Below are 16,566 nucleotides of genomic sequence, written 5' to 3'. Positions count from 1 at the left end.
AGATAAACAAATTTCTCCAAATAATTTCCGTAAGAAAATTCGTACTATATGACACAAGCTGCGAACATGACAGCTTTGAAATAACGGCATTGTCACGTGACCATATTGCCTGAAGTATTATGATGACCTCTTCATATGACATCACACGACGATGCCTTCGCCAGGTGATGTCATCTGATGACGTCATGTGGTGATTTTTGTGAAGCCTTAACGTGCTGGGCCCTTCCGCTTCTTTGCACCGCTTCCGGAATCGGCTCACATTTTTGTGTGAGGGAGAGCCGCGCACGCGTGCACGAAAAATGCCGACCAATAGGAGGGTAACAGCTGTGCTGCAAAGCTGCTCGGTGTTCCCGCTTCACCACTTGGGACGCCATAAACATAACGTCCCAGTACGTCATCCATGGGGCCCTACTGCAACCATAGGAGGGGCTCGAACAATTCTTTGGCCTATGGCGTCATTACTTATCTTGCAATGTTAAAGTGCCTGAGCCAGCAAACACTTCGTAAGGGGCATGTTTTGCGGAAAACAGCGTTCGAGCAGCACCATGGTGGTGCTACAAGGGTGAGCTAATGATGTTCTACATGTACACCAACTGCAAATATCTTACGTATAGTACAAGAAACAACCTGTTTTCACCACCCAATCCACCCTTGAGCTTTTATTTTGCTTAGCATCAGATCGACTCTGAAATACAAAATACAAAAATACATTAAAGGGCTGAGGTGAGGTTTATCGAATGCCGTCCTCTTTCTAAATAACAGAAGTTCGGACTCCTAAGCCCGTGTATCACAGATAAGTGTGCAAACGGGGCGATTGAAACGGTTGATCTTGCACTAGATGTTAAGCTCCAAAGAATGAGATTGTGTGACCCAGAGTGATGTGCCGCTAGACAAATATAACAGTGCTCATCGAAGCTATGGAGTGTCTGTGAAGGGTGACGACCGCTACGTACTTGCGTAGAAGTGACAGGTCCAGCCTTGAAATGATTTCACTTTGGGCCCACTGGAAAGAGGTGCATGCCGACCAATATTTTTGTAGCCACAGAATTTAGTGACATAACGCCGCTGAAACTTGTTGGTTTGTTCCGCAGGGTCAACTCGTGCAAAGCCACGCTGATAAGTGCTCAAGCGTTGCATCTCATCCGGACGAGGGTCGAGTTTAAAGCGGTTAGTACCTCTTTTCATCATGCCAATTATGGAATCCGAGGGAAGCATTATATTGACAAGCGTGACATAGGTATAAATGGCGACCATATTCGTACATAGGAAAGAGCGAATAATTTTCCGAAAAAAGCTTTATTAAACGACATAGCTTGCCCGAGAGTAGCTCAAGGTAAGATAGGAGTCTCATATACGAATTACATTTATTTGAGTTTGTTTTTGATTAAAATGGGCGTTGCAGATTACAGTTTCTGCACACTCAGAGAGATGTAAAAATTTATTAAAATCTGAAAATTTGCCACAATTAACACTGAAATAAGGGTGAATTCTACAAACACAGCGAGTTAACATTTTCTGATGGTGTGTGCAAAAGAACACTACAAAGTCTACAAGGGCCACTCATAGCTATTGCTCACTGGAGTGGAAAAAATGTATTTTTAAGCATTGTAGGCTCGCACGTGCGACGCTCATTTTCAGTGATGGTTTCAGCAGTAGCAAGGAAAGCAAGCATCACGTATGCATTTTTTCCCTTTTGGGGTCCAGTTTTTCATTGTGCACAAAGCCTTCGGTCTTAGTGACTCGGCTGACAGTTTACATGATAGCCGGGGTTGCCCTAAAATGTCTTCTGTGCAGTCTCTCGCATTCTGTCTTGCGCCTTGTCTTGATTTCTCCTTGCCCTTGCTCGCTCACTCCCTGCAAGCCATAAAAGAAACAACTAGCCCATCAATACGTTTTCAACCTGTATGTCACTGTGACGACCACGCGTATGGGCGTGTTTTTCAACGTTAGAGATGTTTTTCATTAGGATACCATGGGCGCCACCATATTTGAACCCTTGGTGACGCGTCGGTAGTTAGCCTCAGCTGCGTCCATGTTTGGTTAGAATCGATGCGTATGATGTCGGTGTGGCTCAGCCAACCTGTTTTGGCGGATATCGTTGACGAAAACCGGATGGATGACGGGAAGCTTCGGCCACCGATTTAGAGAATATGGAAGCACTTTAGGAGCTCATTACACCTTCTCCGGACAGCGCCAGCAGCTTAATAGGTGCCCCTACTGAAAGCGAGGCTAGAAACCAGTTACATCCTGTCCGAACATTCCGCATGATGAATTAAAACATAATGTGTTTCTCTACGTTCTTTATTTGGCAAGCACCTCGAACCGTAGGCTTGTCAGGTTTCTGAATCCCGGTCCCTATAAGATTATAATATGCCTAGTGGCTTGCGGGTTTACTCTGTTGCGATAGAGTTGTTCTTGCTGCGCGCAAGGCTTGGAAACTAGATGTTCCACACTTTGTATTAGTCTGTAGCAAGCACAGATTACGCTAGTTACTCGAACATTTTGTGGGCTGTCATGAAGGTTCAGCCTCGATATTCATCTGCGGACGGTGTACGCTCGGTCACCCATGCCTCGGCGCACTTATTCCATTGTTTTTAATACGGTGGCGATAGAGTGGGTCTAACCTCGCACGTGAGTTGCAACGGTTGGGTGCAAGTAGGAGGCGAGAAACTCACTGTGCGAGGAGGCACCACTACTCCCTTTGTTACTGTGTATGGTAAGCGGTACTCACTGTTTCCGATGTTCTGAGGTTCAAGTCCTTTCTTCGGTGGCCAGCGATGGAGCGCTGGTGAATAATGACATTTTTTTATCCTGAAGGAAGGGCCGATAACACACTCACCCGAGTACTGATGGCCACACAAATATATTCCATTCTTAAAAATGGGATTCACTAACTTTTCAACATACCACTGCAAATGTTACCGCCGATACGTTCTCGCTTCAATCGCGTTGCGCGATGCTCGCAATTTTTTTTCTTTCCTTCGTAAGTCCCATCTTTACCGCCACAAACAATTACCAGACCCGGCCAGACGCTGTCAACTACGACGTCATCGCGACGTTATGCCAGCTGTCTCAAACCTGCATTACTTCTTGTTTACCAGGCCTCTTCCCACGGTAAGAGTGCATTTCAGGGTATTGCAGAACTTTAGCGTCTCCGTAAACGTATTGGTGTTTGCAGATTAGCGGTGATGATTTATTTATTGGCATCCCCTTTCAAATGGAGCGTTGACCTGGCCTAGTTACTCGGGTATGTTATGCTGTACGTGCTTTTACGCTAGCATATTTGCATTAATTTCCCGAATAATATTTTTTCATCAAAACTTCTCTCTTGTACCGTTAGCTTATAGCTATGCGGCAATGAATCTGATCGTGTCAATTTCCTCCCGAGTTTATTTTAGGGCGCGTCGCCGAAAGCGCCATCTGATTGATTCAGAGCAAATTGCTCCGCGAAAATCCTCGATAAACATCGAACGTAGACAGCATCAATGGCGAGAGGCTAAATTCTGGATAGGTTGCGTTTATGTTTAATAGCGCCGGTGTGTACTGCTCGCGCACTCTTCGTTTACTCTTAATTACCGAACAAGCAGTAGCCGTGCTTTGGTGGAATAAAACAAGACAAAAAACGTAAATAACGTGGTTAGGCAAAATCTATGTTCATGATTACGGGGGTTTCCGTTTGCCGGTACTCTGAAAATGCCGTAATGGACGTTTGTGCAAGATTTCCACTGAAATAAACAATGGTTGTGCAGCGATTAGCAGAGCTAGCACCCCGTATTCAATAAGGAAGGAACAGAAAGAAGACATAATAATTGATTCACGGCGCGTATTTCCCATCGCTGCTCGTTCTTCTGGCGTATGAATGCAAGTCATCGCTCCGCCAGTAAACCACTCTGATAACACATTCACTGCAATGCATGAACAGCGATAGTCGCAATCTGCACTATCGTTTGCAAACACGTTTTGGGAAGGCACACCCTCTGCGCCACCTCCATTACTGCGATTCGCGTAGACGGTGGAAGAAAGTGTATAAATTTAAGCTGCTGTACTACCGCATCTGTGACTCCCATGTTCAAGGGCACTAATGAGAGCGACACGCTGACCTGGCGAAAAAAAAAAAAGAAAAAAAAGTTTGATCTGCTGTATTCTAGCAGTTTATACGTAACTCTGTGCCAGAGCACCTATGTGGATAGGAATCAACCTACATAGGTGCTAAATTTTCCTACACTTGCGTCCTGCTCTTCTAAGGCGGGCTTATTGTATTGTATTCCTACAGGTCAAAGAGGCAGCCGAAGCTACCCCAAACCTGGCGGGCATAAAGTTCCATGGCATCGAAGATATGCTCGTCCCGGATGATGCGCCGCTCCACGATTGGATCAGAAATTGACCAGCCGATACCTTGGCGGCCCAAAGCCAGCATTGCTGGCGGTTTGGTGGACGCTGGCGTGGCGATTAAAGCCTGTAGAAAAAGATGTGCTTGCCGCCTACTTTGCGTGTTCGACTCGTACCTTCAATATATAGTCTTGGCCCCTACTCGCTATTAACCCTTAGGGCTAACAGCGCTAAGGGTTAAATTAGCGCTGTTAACCCATAATTCAAAACACATCCGATTGATCACCTCTACCTCAGCAATTAAAAACTATATCGCGCTTTTGTAAACTGTTCGTTTAGTACATTTAAAGCGGAGAAGCATTAAATCATACCCCACTCTTAAGTATACCACAAACTTAAAATGGCATTTGCATAGCCTTTTTAAACATTGTGACGAATTCAGAATAGTTGTAAATTCATACTAAAGTATGTCCATTTTAGGTGATCCAACGTATAGAGTTTAAATATTTGATTGGTTTTTTATTGCGAGCTACGGATTTATAAGCTTCGTATTCTTTTTTTCACTTTTACCAATATCCGAATATTGGGGGGAAACCAGATATGCCTCCGATCGAAAATCTGTTAGCTGCTGTTATTGTAATTTAATTTTCTCTTAAATGCTACAAATTTCATTCAAATCTGGTCAGCGGCTTTCTCATAAACCAGTTCTTGCATTTTATATGTATTTTAGTAACCAGCCTAGGAGATAGGCCCAAGCTTAAAGCTCCTTATTGAACAATGCAAGTCGCATGCTCTGTAGGAGACCCGTGAAACGAAAAGCTGACGTAAAGCAAGCCCGGGGCTAGAGTGGTGCACAAAAAAAATTCAAAGAACGATATTCGACGGAAGGTTCCCGGGAGGAGTTATCTCGGCCAGACATCTCGTCCAAAATTCCGACGAGCGCTCTGGCCAGGTGTCTGGTGAAGTACTGAGCTGAAGCGAGTCATGGTGTCGCGTGGTGGTGAACAAAGGAACAAAGTGTACTGAACATGGCTGCCCTTTGTCGCTTCTTTAGCCTCTTCTTCTTACTAGGGTACACGACTGTACGGGTACACCGTGCTGTGTTGAAGCTGCATGAGGCTTGCGAGGACTGATTCTGTCGCTTTTATGCGGCCCGTTAAATCATCACACCGGCTTACATTTCCGGTATATTTTATGTGGGGCTTCCCGTAGGTTCAACTACTGCTAGTTGCTTCAGCTCTTGCTGATATGTTTTAAATACGAATTTTTGCCTCGCCTCGTTAAATAACACAGTGCTTTGTCGAAATGATTACAGGCAAGTAGTCCTTTAAAAGCTTTGTTTATTTCGCCTGAAGACATCTGCGATGTTGTTGTTGCTGGGCAAATGTGTTGGGAAAGATGGAGCTGTCGGCGTGGATTCCTATTAGATGCTCTTTGTGGAACTCCTTTTCGGTTATTGCTGAACGATTCGCGTCATGTTTGTGGAGTCGTTACACCTTGATGTTGTGTGAGCAAACTAGCCACGCAGAGTGCCTTTCTGAGCGAGTAGTATGGAAGCCATTGAATTCCTTATCTTTTGCGGCGAATGTGTACAATGCCTGCGCCGCAGTAGCTTACTTCGGCCACGCACCAAAGCAGATAGTCGTAGAATTGAGACACCCGCAACGTGACCATGGCTTTGGTGAAATTCCTGCAAAACTGGAACTAGAAAGCGGAAGTAATGACGCCACTAATTACGTCCCACCCAAGAAGGTAGCATGATGTTTAAACGGCTAATAATGGTATACAGTGGCCTCCGAATGCGATTGGTGCGTTGCGTTTGCCTAAAGTTACCCTATAGAGCACCAACCCGAGGTGCGAGGACCACAGACGCCTAAGTCACGGATTAGGGCCGCCAGCATCGTTTTTTTTGGTCGTGTTCTTGTTTTGTGCTTCAGTGGTTAAGAAGAAAACGACAATGTCGTTCCTGGAGAGCCATTTCAATACGAGACAACACTTGAGTATTGTCTATTGGCATGTGTCATATTTGATGTCCTCTGTTAGCTTTATTCTGAGGCTACATCAACATAAGCGTTACACTAGCACGCGTTCCTTGGAAGAAGAAAAGTATATAGTTCATTCTTGGAAGAGTGGGGCAGCATTTTTTGGATGACATATACCGATGGTTCTGAACTGTGTAGGTTGCCTATGTGCTTTCAAAATATTTACTAAATACCTGCCTTCTCCCAAAGTCTATGATGGTTTTCCTGATTATCTTGGTAAAGAATGTGAGGAACGGCGTTTACATTCAAGGAGTAGTGTCCTGTGTGACGAGCGGTAAATATTTTATCTATGTGGGCTTAATGCAGTCTTCGTAGAAAGTTACTTGTTCAAGGGCGTCATGCTGACGTTACTTCAAATGTTTCTTCAAACAAATGTTACTTCAAATGTTCAAAATGTTACTTCAAATGTTCTTCAAATGTTACTTCAAATGTTACTTCAAACTCTTAAATACTGGCACGAGCTATGAACTTCAAAATATGTGAAAATAGGCATAATTTTTACTGAAACTATCACGTACCTGTTCTATATGTAACGTTGTAAACAGTTCCCGCACCCTCATTTTCCCCCTACGAGGCTCGCAGTTAGTTTGTCACGTCTCTTCTGTAAACAAGGCACTTTATTCATATTTTGGCGAAATTATAGAAACAGTATGTGTAATATGTAGGCAACGTTCCTAATAGTTCAGTTAAATGCGACTTTTTACAACAGATTACGTATGCAAGTGGTCCTGAGCGTTAATAATGTCTTACGGGTGACATAAAATTTGTAACGCTTCCTTGGCATAAGTATAATTACAACCGAGTTAAAATTTTGCTACCAAGTGTGTGTGCAATGTCAAATGCGTACTGATCGAATGCAGCTATTGCAAAAGAAGATTGAAAAAATATTCAAATCTCGAGCTAGCGTTCAAAAGTGCCAAGCTGCAGTTATCAACCACGTTTCGTATATTCTCAGGAGTGTTCTATATTTCTCGAAATTTATACTTAAAGTAATGGGCGCAATTTGATTGCAATGTGTCACGAAGTTTTAACGTTTCTGCCTTACTTACCAATGCCAGAAACAATTAAGGAACCCTCGCTCTTTTATGCGTGATGCACATATTGGGTTCGCCTGGGGCACGATCGGAGATTGTTCGGAGGGCGCGTTCGGGTACGTCGTGCAAAATTTGCCCAGACTGCGCCAACGACTTCAGCCACTGAGCGCAGCCACTTTTCGAGGAATCCTTTTCTTTTTTTATTCCTCTTTCTTGTAATTTTTACTTAAATATTTTCTTCATTGGAAGAAGAGAAACATTTCACATTCCAGTACATTGTCTGCAAACATATGGCAAGGGCGGTACGTAACCTTGCGGAGAATTCGCCGCTTGCCGATTGGCAGCTCTGGCCTTCCGGTCCTCACAAATTTTTCTTACTGCCCACTTTCTGACGTAGCACCAACTGAACAGGACGTACAAAGATCTCCGATCGCACCCCTACTGTCCTCAAGGAAAAACGGGTCAGCTTCTTTCTGTTTTGTTACAGTATACCCTTACAAAAATTGTTGAAAGGTTATTGAAATGTGTTTGTTCAATGTGAAGAAATGACCTTGAAAGAACATTGGGGAATTGTTGAAAGATTACTGAGAAACTTGTGGACAAGTATTGATAATTGGCCCGCGACATCATGTCGAAACATGAATGGGGCTTTTCAATTTGAAAGGTAATTGGCGTATAGTTGAAACTATGATGTCTTTCAACGTTGCAAGCCCATTGCAGCGTTGTTGCAGATGCGTTGAATCCCAAAACTGAAAGCCCATTGAGGTATTATTGAAATGTGTCGTTTGTCAAATTGAAAGCCCCTTGAATCATTGTTGCAGATCTATTGAGTCTAATCATTGAAAGTCCTTTGAAATATTGTTGCAGCTGCATTGAACGTCAACAATCAAATTATGCTTAAAGACCTTTATGCCCCAGTGGGCGTTTAGCAGTGTTTAAAATTGCAGTTTTCTTAAAATACTGCTCACCTATGTTGTGTTGCACATAATTATCTTTGATGTCAAGTTGATATGCTTTCTGCGAGAGGATAGGGGTAAAATTTAAGTACAGGCGCTTTTGTATTGCAGGTCTCGGTCACCCTTGGCTCAACACTATGCTCCTAAATTGCCTGTAATAAACCATATTTTAAAGCTGCTAGCAGTAATGTTATGCCACTTTTCCATCGTCACATTGAATGGTCCTTCACGAAATCAAGAGTGCTGAACTAATGCAGACAAAAACCATTTTTCTTGGTGAAGTGTTTATTTGTAACCAAACATCTGAGTAAATGTACAACCATTTGTAGTTTGAGAACATCAGAATCTTCTGAAAACGATTCCAAAGTACAGACTTCCTGCAGCTTGACACCATAAGAAAAGGGAATTCTGACAGATGCTTTCTCTATGGCCCTCAAGTAACCACATTTTCCAAAAGAAAAGGGTCCTAAATATATATATATATATATATATATATATATATATATATATATATATATATATATATATATATATATATATATATATATATATATATATATATATATATATATATATGTATATATATATATATATATATATATATATATATATATATATAGTAGGCAAAGAGGGATTCTTCAGGCTACCTTTCAAACGTAAAGAACTTGAGTGGTGCTACAAGGTAAACAGAACAAGTATTTAATTTCGACAGTTTCGATCGGTGGACCGATCTTCATCAGGGTTTACAAAAAAATGGCAGTTCAGTTCGGCCCTGGTAGTGAAGACACCAGACCGGGTGCCCGGTCGTTCTTACATACATCAAACCGAGAGGAACAGTTGTGACAGTGATTGATTTTCGGCGCCTTGGCAGATTTACAGCGGCCTTTGGCAGCTATGCAGGGCAAGAGGAAGGCGGAGTCACATGTATGTAGAGCAAGGAGGTCAGTGAGGAAAAAAAAGGGAAAAAGGAAAGAAAAAGAAAAAAAAGCACACAGGAGGAGGGAGACGTGAGTCGGAGAGTGAGGGGGGCGGGAAGTAGCGGCAGCTAGGTTCCCGTGCACCCGAGGCAAGGAGGGAGAGAACGGTCGCTCCGCAGCACCAGTGCGTGGGCTGCCGTTGTAGCGGGAGAGAGGGCAAGTTGAATCGGGTGGCGGGGGGCACAATAGAGAAGGGGCCCAGAAGGAAGACAGAAGAGCGGCAACTTGTGGAAAGAAACACAGTGTCACAATACACGTATACAAGGCACGGCCCGTTCCGGCAAGTCTGTGGTCCAGCTACGGTGCGAAAAAAAATATAGTTCCAAAAAAGAATATATGCGGGGGATTCGCAAAGCAAGTGCGCCCATGGGCTTAGATTTAGGGAGCCGAGTTAAATAGCCTCCTTGTGGTCCACTTTTTGAACGTTTAACAGACAACTGCGATCAAGTCAGCACGTGCGTATTTCAAGAAGGGCAATAGGTCACTCAGAATGACCACTTCAGTGGCAGGGTCCAGGAAACTGAATTTATTGGTTTTCCGCTCGCGCCCTTGAGGCGCATGCGGAGGGGTGAGCAAGCAGTAAATAGACAGCGTCTCAATTTTTAAGTACAGAACATGTATTCGCGTTTCCCATGCACTTTCACGGCATATCCCGGAGGCACGTCAGCCGCCCCGGACTCTCATTAATTCCTTTAGTGTACGTTCCAAATTTATGGATGAAAAAAGATTCTCTCTGCTCGCGTGCACGGGTGTGTTGGAACCCAGATTGCAAGAGCACAACGCTCACGCGTTCAAAGGAGTGATCTGGCAGCCGAACGTGCCTGGAGAAGGGTAAATTGGGGAGACTTTTCACATGCGCGCGGTGATTGTTAAACCGCAGGCGAAAAGGGGTCTCTGTTTGGCCGATATATTCCTGCCTACACACCTCGCATCGAATTTTGTACACGACGTTACTGGAATCACAGTCAAGATTTTCGGTAATTTTATATACGAAGGGCGAGTTCGATGCTTCAGCCGTGTCTGCTGTTGTCATGTGACGGTATACCTTGCAACGAGGTTTCCCACACGGTCGACAGCCCTTGGGCGTGTTTGACTTCTGTGTCCTCGCCCTGACTAACAAATCTCTTAAATTTTTGTTTCTTCTATACACAACCCGAGGCGGCTGCTTGAAGATAGTAGCGAGTCGGATGCTCTGTTTCATGATATTAAAATGGCGGGTGAGAATGGCATTGACCCGCGGAGCACCGGTGGTGTATGCGAGGACCAAGTTTGGATCTGATTGTGTATTGCTATTGCTAACCTTTTCTCCCATTATCTGTGCTCGATCTAAGCTGCGGGCGCGTTCAATGGCATCGTCTACTATTTTTGGAGGATATTTTTGGCGTATGAGAGCAGATTTCAGTTCCTCCGCGTGCCGCTCAAATTGCGCAGATTCGGAACAGACTCTTCTGTATCTGTGGGCCTGAGAGTAGGGAATGCCTGTTTTGCAGTGATGGGGGTGGCTACTATAAAAATGCAGATATTGCTGACGATCTGTCGGCTTTTTGTATAGGGACGTGGAAATGCGACCGCCACTCAGTGACAGAGTGACGTCGCGGAAGTGAATACTATCTTGGGAGAAGTTGTGCGTAAAGCAGATTGACGGGTGCAGAGAATTGAAATTGGAAATGAAGTCTAAGAGACTTTGTTCATTGTCGGCTTAGACTTCATTTCCAATTTCCATTTCCAATCACTCTGTGCAGTCCTTATTTGTTGGTTGAATGGTGCGTGCCAATTACAGTAAACCTTATCTACTCTTGATTCATGGCAAACAGGGTGCAGCGGTGGCGTAGTTGTAGTGAATCCGCCTCGTGTGCAAGAGGACCATGGTTCGAATCCCAGTGTCGCGCAATTTTCCACCGGACAGAAAAAAACCGAGTGTTGATAAACTTATATAAAAAGGCCTGGAGTGCGGCCTGATCCCGGTGACCAGAAGCGGTAACGCACTCCCACACCAAAGTAGGATTGGCCACCCTGGTGCAGTAGATAGCCACAACCTCCTATATGAATAAAACAATCGAACCCCGGCCCTCAGTCCTAAGCAGCTGCGAAGCAACTGATCGCGGTGGTGGTCAGACCTGTGACGCAGCAGAGGGTGCTAAGAATCTCTGGTCCGGACAGGCCGCCATTGGAGTCTGAACCTGACAACGTTTAACGCTAGAACGTTATCTAGTGAGGCGAGTCTGGCAGTGCTATTGGAGGAAGTAGTGGGCCGTAAATGGGATATAAGGAGTACAAGAGGAGCATTTACACTGCTAAAAAGTGGGCACGTCCTTTACTGAGACGAGAACTAGGAGTCGGATTCCTTATTAGTAAGGATATTGCTGCTTACATACAGGAACTCTATAACCTTAACGAGAGGGTGGCATAAGGAGCACAAATTCAACTCGTACAGGTCAACGCGTCTACATCCAGTCATGATGACCAGGAAGTCGAAAGCTTCTATGAAGACGTGGAATCGGCGATAGGTAAAGTGAAAACCAAACACGCTATACTGATGGGCGACCTCAATGCCAGTGTAAGCAAGGAGCAGGCTGGCGAAGTGAGTGGGAAAATATGGCATGGGTGCTAGGATTAGCAGGGCAGAGTTATTTGTAGAGTTTGCAGAACGGAATAATATGCGGATAATGAATAATATTAGACTTTATCAGAGTCCTTCCATATTTTTCTGGTCATGAAACTGCGCCGTAACGCTATGGGAGAGGTTCAGATGCTGCCCAAAGGTGCCGCGACGCGGCGCTACTGTGCCACAGAGGGCATCTTTCGCGTCCCGAAATACGTGCGCAGGGCGAGGCGAGCTGAGTGATCGGGTGCGTTGTGTGCATGTGCTGCGTTATTTTTGGAGTGCTGGGCTGCTTAGTTGATGTGGCGGGGTGGGATAACGATGCCGAACATGTGTTGCAAGTAGCAGCTGAAGAAGTAGAATGGTGGTATCTCTAACAAGCTATTTAAAAAAAATTGCTGTATTTGTGATGTGGCTACTTGCGTTCGTTTGAGAGTTGTTTCGCCATGTGTTATTTATTTATTTTCACATACTATCAATGCCTCACGGGATCATAACAGGAAGGGCAAGTACATATGGTAGTATTTGCGAACAAATAATATAAATAGATTATATAATCACATGTGTGTTATTGCAAAGGTTTTGATTTCACTAAACAAAAGAATTATGTAGTTCATCACAAATGCAATATTTGGGTACAATATACTATAACAAGGAAAAATCTGAGAAAACAAGAAACCAAACAAGAAAGAAGAAAAAAAAAACACCTGAAAGCACATGTGATATACAATACCTAATGAACATGACAAACAGGATGCAGTGATGCGTATGATGCATCATACAAAAGGAACACTAATAGATTAAAGTCTTAGGCTATGAAGATCGGTAAGAAACCTGACTGTGTAAGTCAGAGCTGTAAGGCAAGAAGGTTTTCTTCCACCGAATTAGCAAATGTATCTAATGAGGAGCTGTTACTAATGGATTCACTTAGTTTATTCCACTCTCTTATCGCTAAAGGAAAGAATGAATTCTTAAAGCAATCGGTATGAAAAGAATGCTCAATGAGTGTTTGTGTGTTTTTATGCCGCGTTGGCCGTGTTTCATTTCTGGAGATGTATCTAGAGGTATCAATATTAAGCTTGTTGTGTAAGAGCTGGTACATAAGTTTAGAACGGGCTAGTGCAGCTCGGTTTTGTACTGTTAGGATTCCGGCTTTGTTAAGTAGTTCGGTGGGCGAGTCTGTTAATTTATGTTTATTGTATATATACCGTAGAGCTTTCCTTTGTACACCTTCTAGTTTTTTAATTAGTTGTTTAGTGTGTGGAAACCAGATAACATTTGCGTACTCAAGGACTGACCTGACGAAAGTTTTGTAAGCCAGAAGTTTTGTATCGGGTGGTGCTAGTCGGAGGTGTCTTCCAAGAAAGAAAAGGCGTTTCATTGCAGTTGCTGTAACATTATTTATATGGGAGTTCCATCTGAAGTCATGTGTTAATGTTAATCCGAGGTACTTGTGTTCATGAACTCGTATTAGTGGCACGTCGTTAACGATATACATAAAGCTCGAGTTACTTTTTTTCTGGTGTATGAAAGAACAGCAGATTTCTTAGTATTGATGGTCATCCGCCAGTGGGCACACCAGTTAGACACAGCTTTCAAGTCGTTGTTTAATGTTATATGGTCATTATACGAGTTAATATTTCGATAAAGGATGCAGTCCTCTGGAAATAGCCTAATGTTTCCTGTGATTTTTGCGGGTAGGTCATTAATAAAAATTAGAAATAAAAGGGGAGCCAGAACGCTTCCTTGGGGGACTCCCGATGTTACCCGGGCTGTCTGGGAAATCTGTCCATTCACTTCCACAAACCGGGTACGGTTAGTAAGATAGTCGCAAATCCAGTCAATTATGGGGCCTTTACCTAATGTAGCCTCAAGTTTCCTTATGAGCTTTTTGTGCGATACCCGATCAAATGCCTTCGAGAAGTCGAGTAGGATGAGGTCTGTTTGTCTGTGTTGGTCGATATTAAATGATATGTCGTGGGTTAGTTCCAGTAGTTGAGTGATTGTAGAAAGGCCTCAGCGAAAGCCATGTTGATATGGTGATATGATACTCTCTTTGTCTAAGAAAATGGTCATATGTTTTAGTATGATGTGTTCTAGAAGTTTGCACACGGTACTCGTAAGCGAAATCGGCCGAAAGGTGGACGGGTCGTCTTTGCATTCTGCGTATCGTTTCAAGGAAGCGTTGGGTATTTTATCCGGGCCTGGCCCTTTTTTTGTGTCCAGGTTTAGGAGAAGGTTCAGTACTCCGGCCTCCGTGACGGTGAGGGGGCTTAGTGTGCTGTTAACGGTGATGTCAATATGGGGTAGTTTCCCATCGTCAGATGTGAAGATAGAAGAAAAGTAGTTACTTAGTGAATTAGCGCTTTGTTTGCTAGTTTCGGGCGACACTTGGGGATCACTTGATGCCTTAGGATTAAGGTAGTTGCAGAATTTGCTCGGTGAATTTCTTAGAAATCCTTGAAGTGTGTTTGTGTAAAAGTTTGACTTCGCTGTCTTTATTTTAGATTTCATGTCTTGGATAGCCAGAGTAAGATTACTTCGAGATGATGGTTTAGGAGCTATTTTCATTGATTTTTTCAGACATTTGACTTTACGTTTGGCATGAATGATGTCACGTGAGATCCAGGGATTGTGCTTTCTCGTTTTTTTAACTTTAGAAGGTACATACTTAGAAATACAATGAAACATAATTTTTTGAAACCATGCCACAATGTTTCGATGTTTGTAGTGGAACGTATTGAGAGTTCTTCAAAGGCGGCAAATTCGTTAGATAAGTAGTCAATAATACTCGTATCGTCTGCTCTACTGAAGTCCGGGTAAGTGATGCGGGGTTGGGAAGAAAATGTATTCTGAGCAGGTACAACACATAAAGTAATCTTATGATCAGACATGCCATTAATCAGTTTAAGGTGCGTTTGCGCTAACGGAAAATGATGGCTCAAAAAGACTAAATCAAGCGTGTTGGAAGTAGTTCCTTGAACACGTGCGGGCTCTGTTACGATTTGGCTAAGATTCAATGAAAGCATGAGTTCGAAAAGCATATCATAACTTGGTGAGTGGTGTTCAAATGTTTGCCAGTTCACATCAGGCAAGTTAAAATCCCCTAGAAGTATTATTCTGGCCCCGAAAACGTTATTTTGCGCATACAAACACAGTCCTTTCATCACTTCAACCTCACATGAGGGACTACGATAAATACAGCCGACGACAATATTGCATGCAGAAAATGTTAGTTTGCAAAACATTCCTTCCACTCCTGTGACATCAGGTAATACGATATAAGGGATGTCCTTTTTAATCAATAAGGCGACGCCGCCACCACGTATTCATCAGTCTTACCGTACGATTACGTAGTTTGGTGGTGTGATTTCAGCATCCCTGATATCGATTGTTAGCCAAGTCTCAGTTAGAGCAGTAAAATCTGGTTCGATACCAAGAAGTAATACCTCAAGGAAGTCAGTTTTCTTTAGTATGCTACGCGCATTAATATTGCAGAAAGTTATTTCTGACGTGGCGCGTTGCGCCGAGTGCGCGTTGTTTGCTTTTCTGCTTCCTGGTTTTTTTCGCTCGAGGTAGCTGAATGCGTTTGGATTAGGGCCACATTATTTGTTTCGTTATCCCATCGGTAGAGGTCATCATTGATACGCAGTTTGTCGTAGGACAGCGATACTTTGTCCCCAGATTCTTTTCTAGCTTTCGCGTAGTTCCACAGTTTCTTCCGGATGTTTCTTACACGCCATGAAAAATCTTCGCCGATTGAAAAACTGCTCCCCTTCAGCTTATTACAGTTGCTTAGGATTTGTGTTTTGTCGGGGTAGTCCAGGAGCTTCAAGATAACCGGTCTGGTTTTTTTAGCTGCTGGCCTGCCCAATCTGTGAATCCTTTCAATCGTTACATCTTCGACTTCGAGGACACTTTTAAGAATTTTTTCGGGCACTTTGTGTTCAAGTGAGCCTTCGTTTTCCTTAGCTTCCTCGGGAAGACCGTAAACAATTAGATTTGATCTTCTTGAGCGATTTTCAAGATCTTCCACTTTTAGTTCAAGCGATATTAGTGCTTTCTGGAGGCTATTAATTTGTTCCATGCATGTAGAAACCTTGGTATCGAGATTGCTTAGGCTGGCAAGTTTTAAGTCGATGGATGTTAGACGTTCTTCCTTAATAACATGAAGGCCGTCTGCAATTTGTTTTAGTTGCTTAGAAAATTGATCATAATCAGGCCCAGGGTTACTTTCCACATCCCCTGGTATAAGGAGCAATTTAGAAACATGCACGCAAAAGTCACATAACAAATTTGAAAGCAGCCTTGGGCATGGCAGCACAATTAGGCACAATTCATTGGATTTTAGGCATTTCCCAAAACTTTTGCTCACCTGTATGGCAAAAACAAACGGGTTTGAGCTCATCGTGCCAGCAGAGCTACCATGCCCAGTGGTCCGTCGCAGTCTGTCGCCTCCTTTTATGGTCGGTGGTGCCCATAGCCTCGCTGTGGTGGCGCTGAAGTCCGTGACGTCATCCAGCGTTGTTGTTGCACTGTAATGGTGCTGTAGATCGGTCTTATCCAGATAGAATGGCACGGTAGGCACTTGGAATCCAAGATACCCTGGAAGATAGGTCGAATTTG

General features: G+C 43.5%; 1 protein-coding gene across 5 annotated transcripts in view; it reads left to right on the top strand.

Annotated features, from left to right (window-relative positions):
- Nucleotides 1-4,485, top strand: part of LOC126526230 (uncharacterized) — a 233,582-nt gene extending 229,097 nt beyond the window's left edge. For 4 of the 5 annotated variants that reach the window (XM_050174148.3, XM_055068110.2, XM_055068108.2 and 1 more), the window contains 2 exons: nt 1,092-1,167; nt 4,274-4,485. In XM_050174148.3, coding sequence (XP_050030105.2) covers nt 1,092-1,167; nt 4,274-4,384 — 187 coding nt within the window. In that variant the 3' untranslated portion in view covers nt 4,385-4,485. The remainder of the gene's footprint in view (nt 1-1,091; nt 1,168-4,273) is intronic. The other variant, XM_055068109.2, reaches the window with a different exon arrangement.
- The last annotated feature ends 12,081 nt before the right edge of the window (nt 4,486-16,566 follow it).

This window comes from Dermacentor andersoni, chromosome 8 (genome assembly GCF_023375885.2).
Source record: "Dermacentor andersoni chromosome 8, qqDerAnde1_hic_scaffold, whole genome shotgun sequence".
Taxonomy (NCBI): domain Eukaryota; kingdom Metazoa; phylum Arthropoda; class Arachnida; order Ixodida; family Ixodidae; genus Dermacentor; species Dermacentor andersoni.
This window is presented reverse-complemented; position numbering and strand designations above follow the sequence as displayed.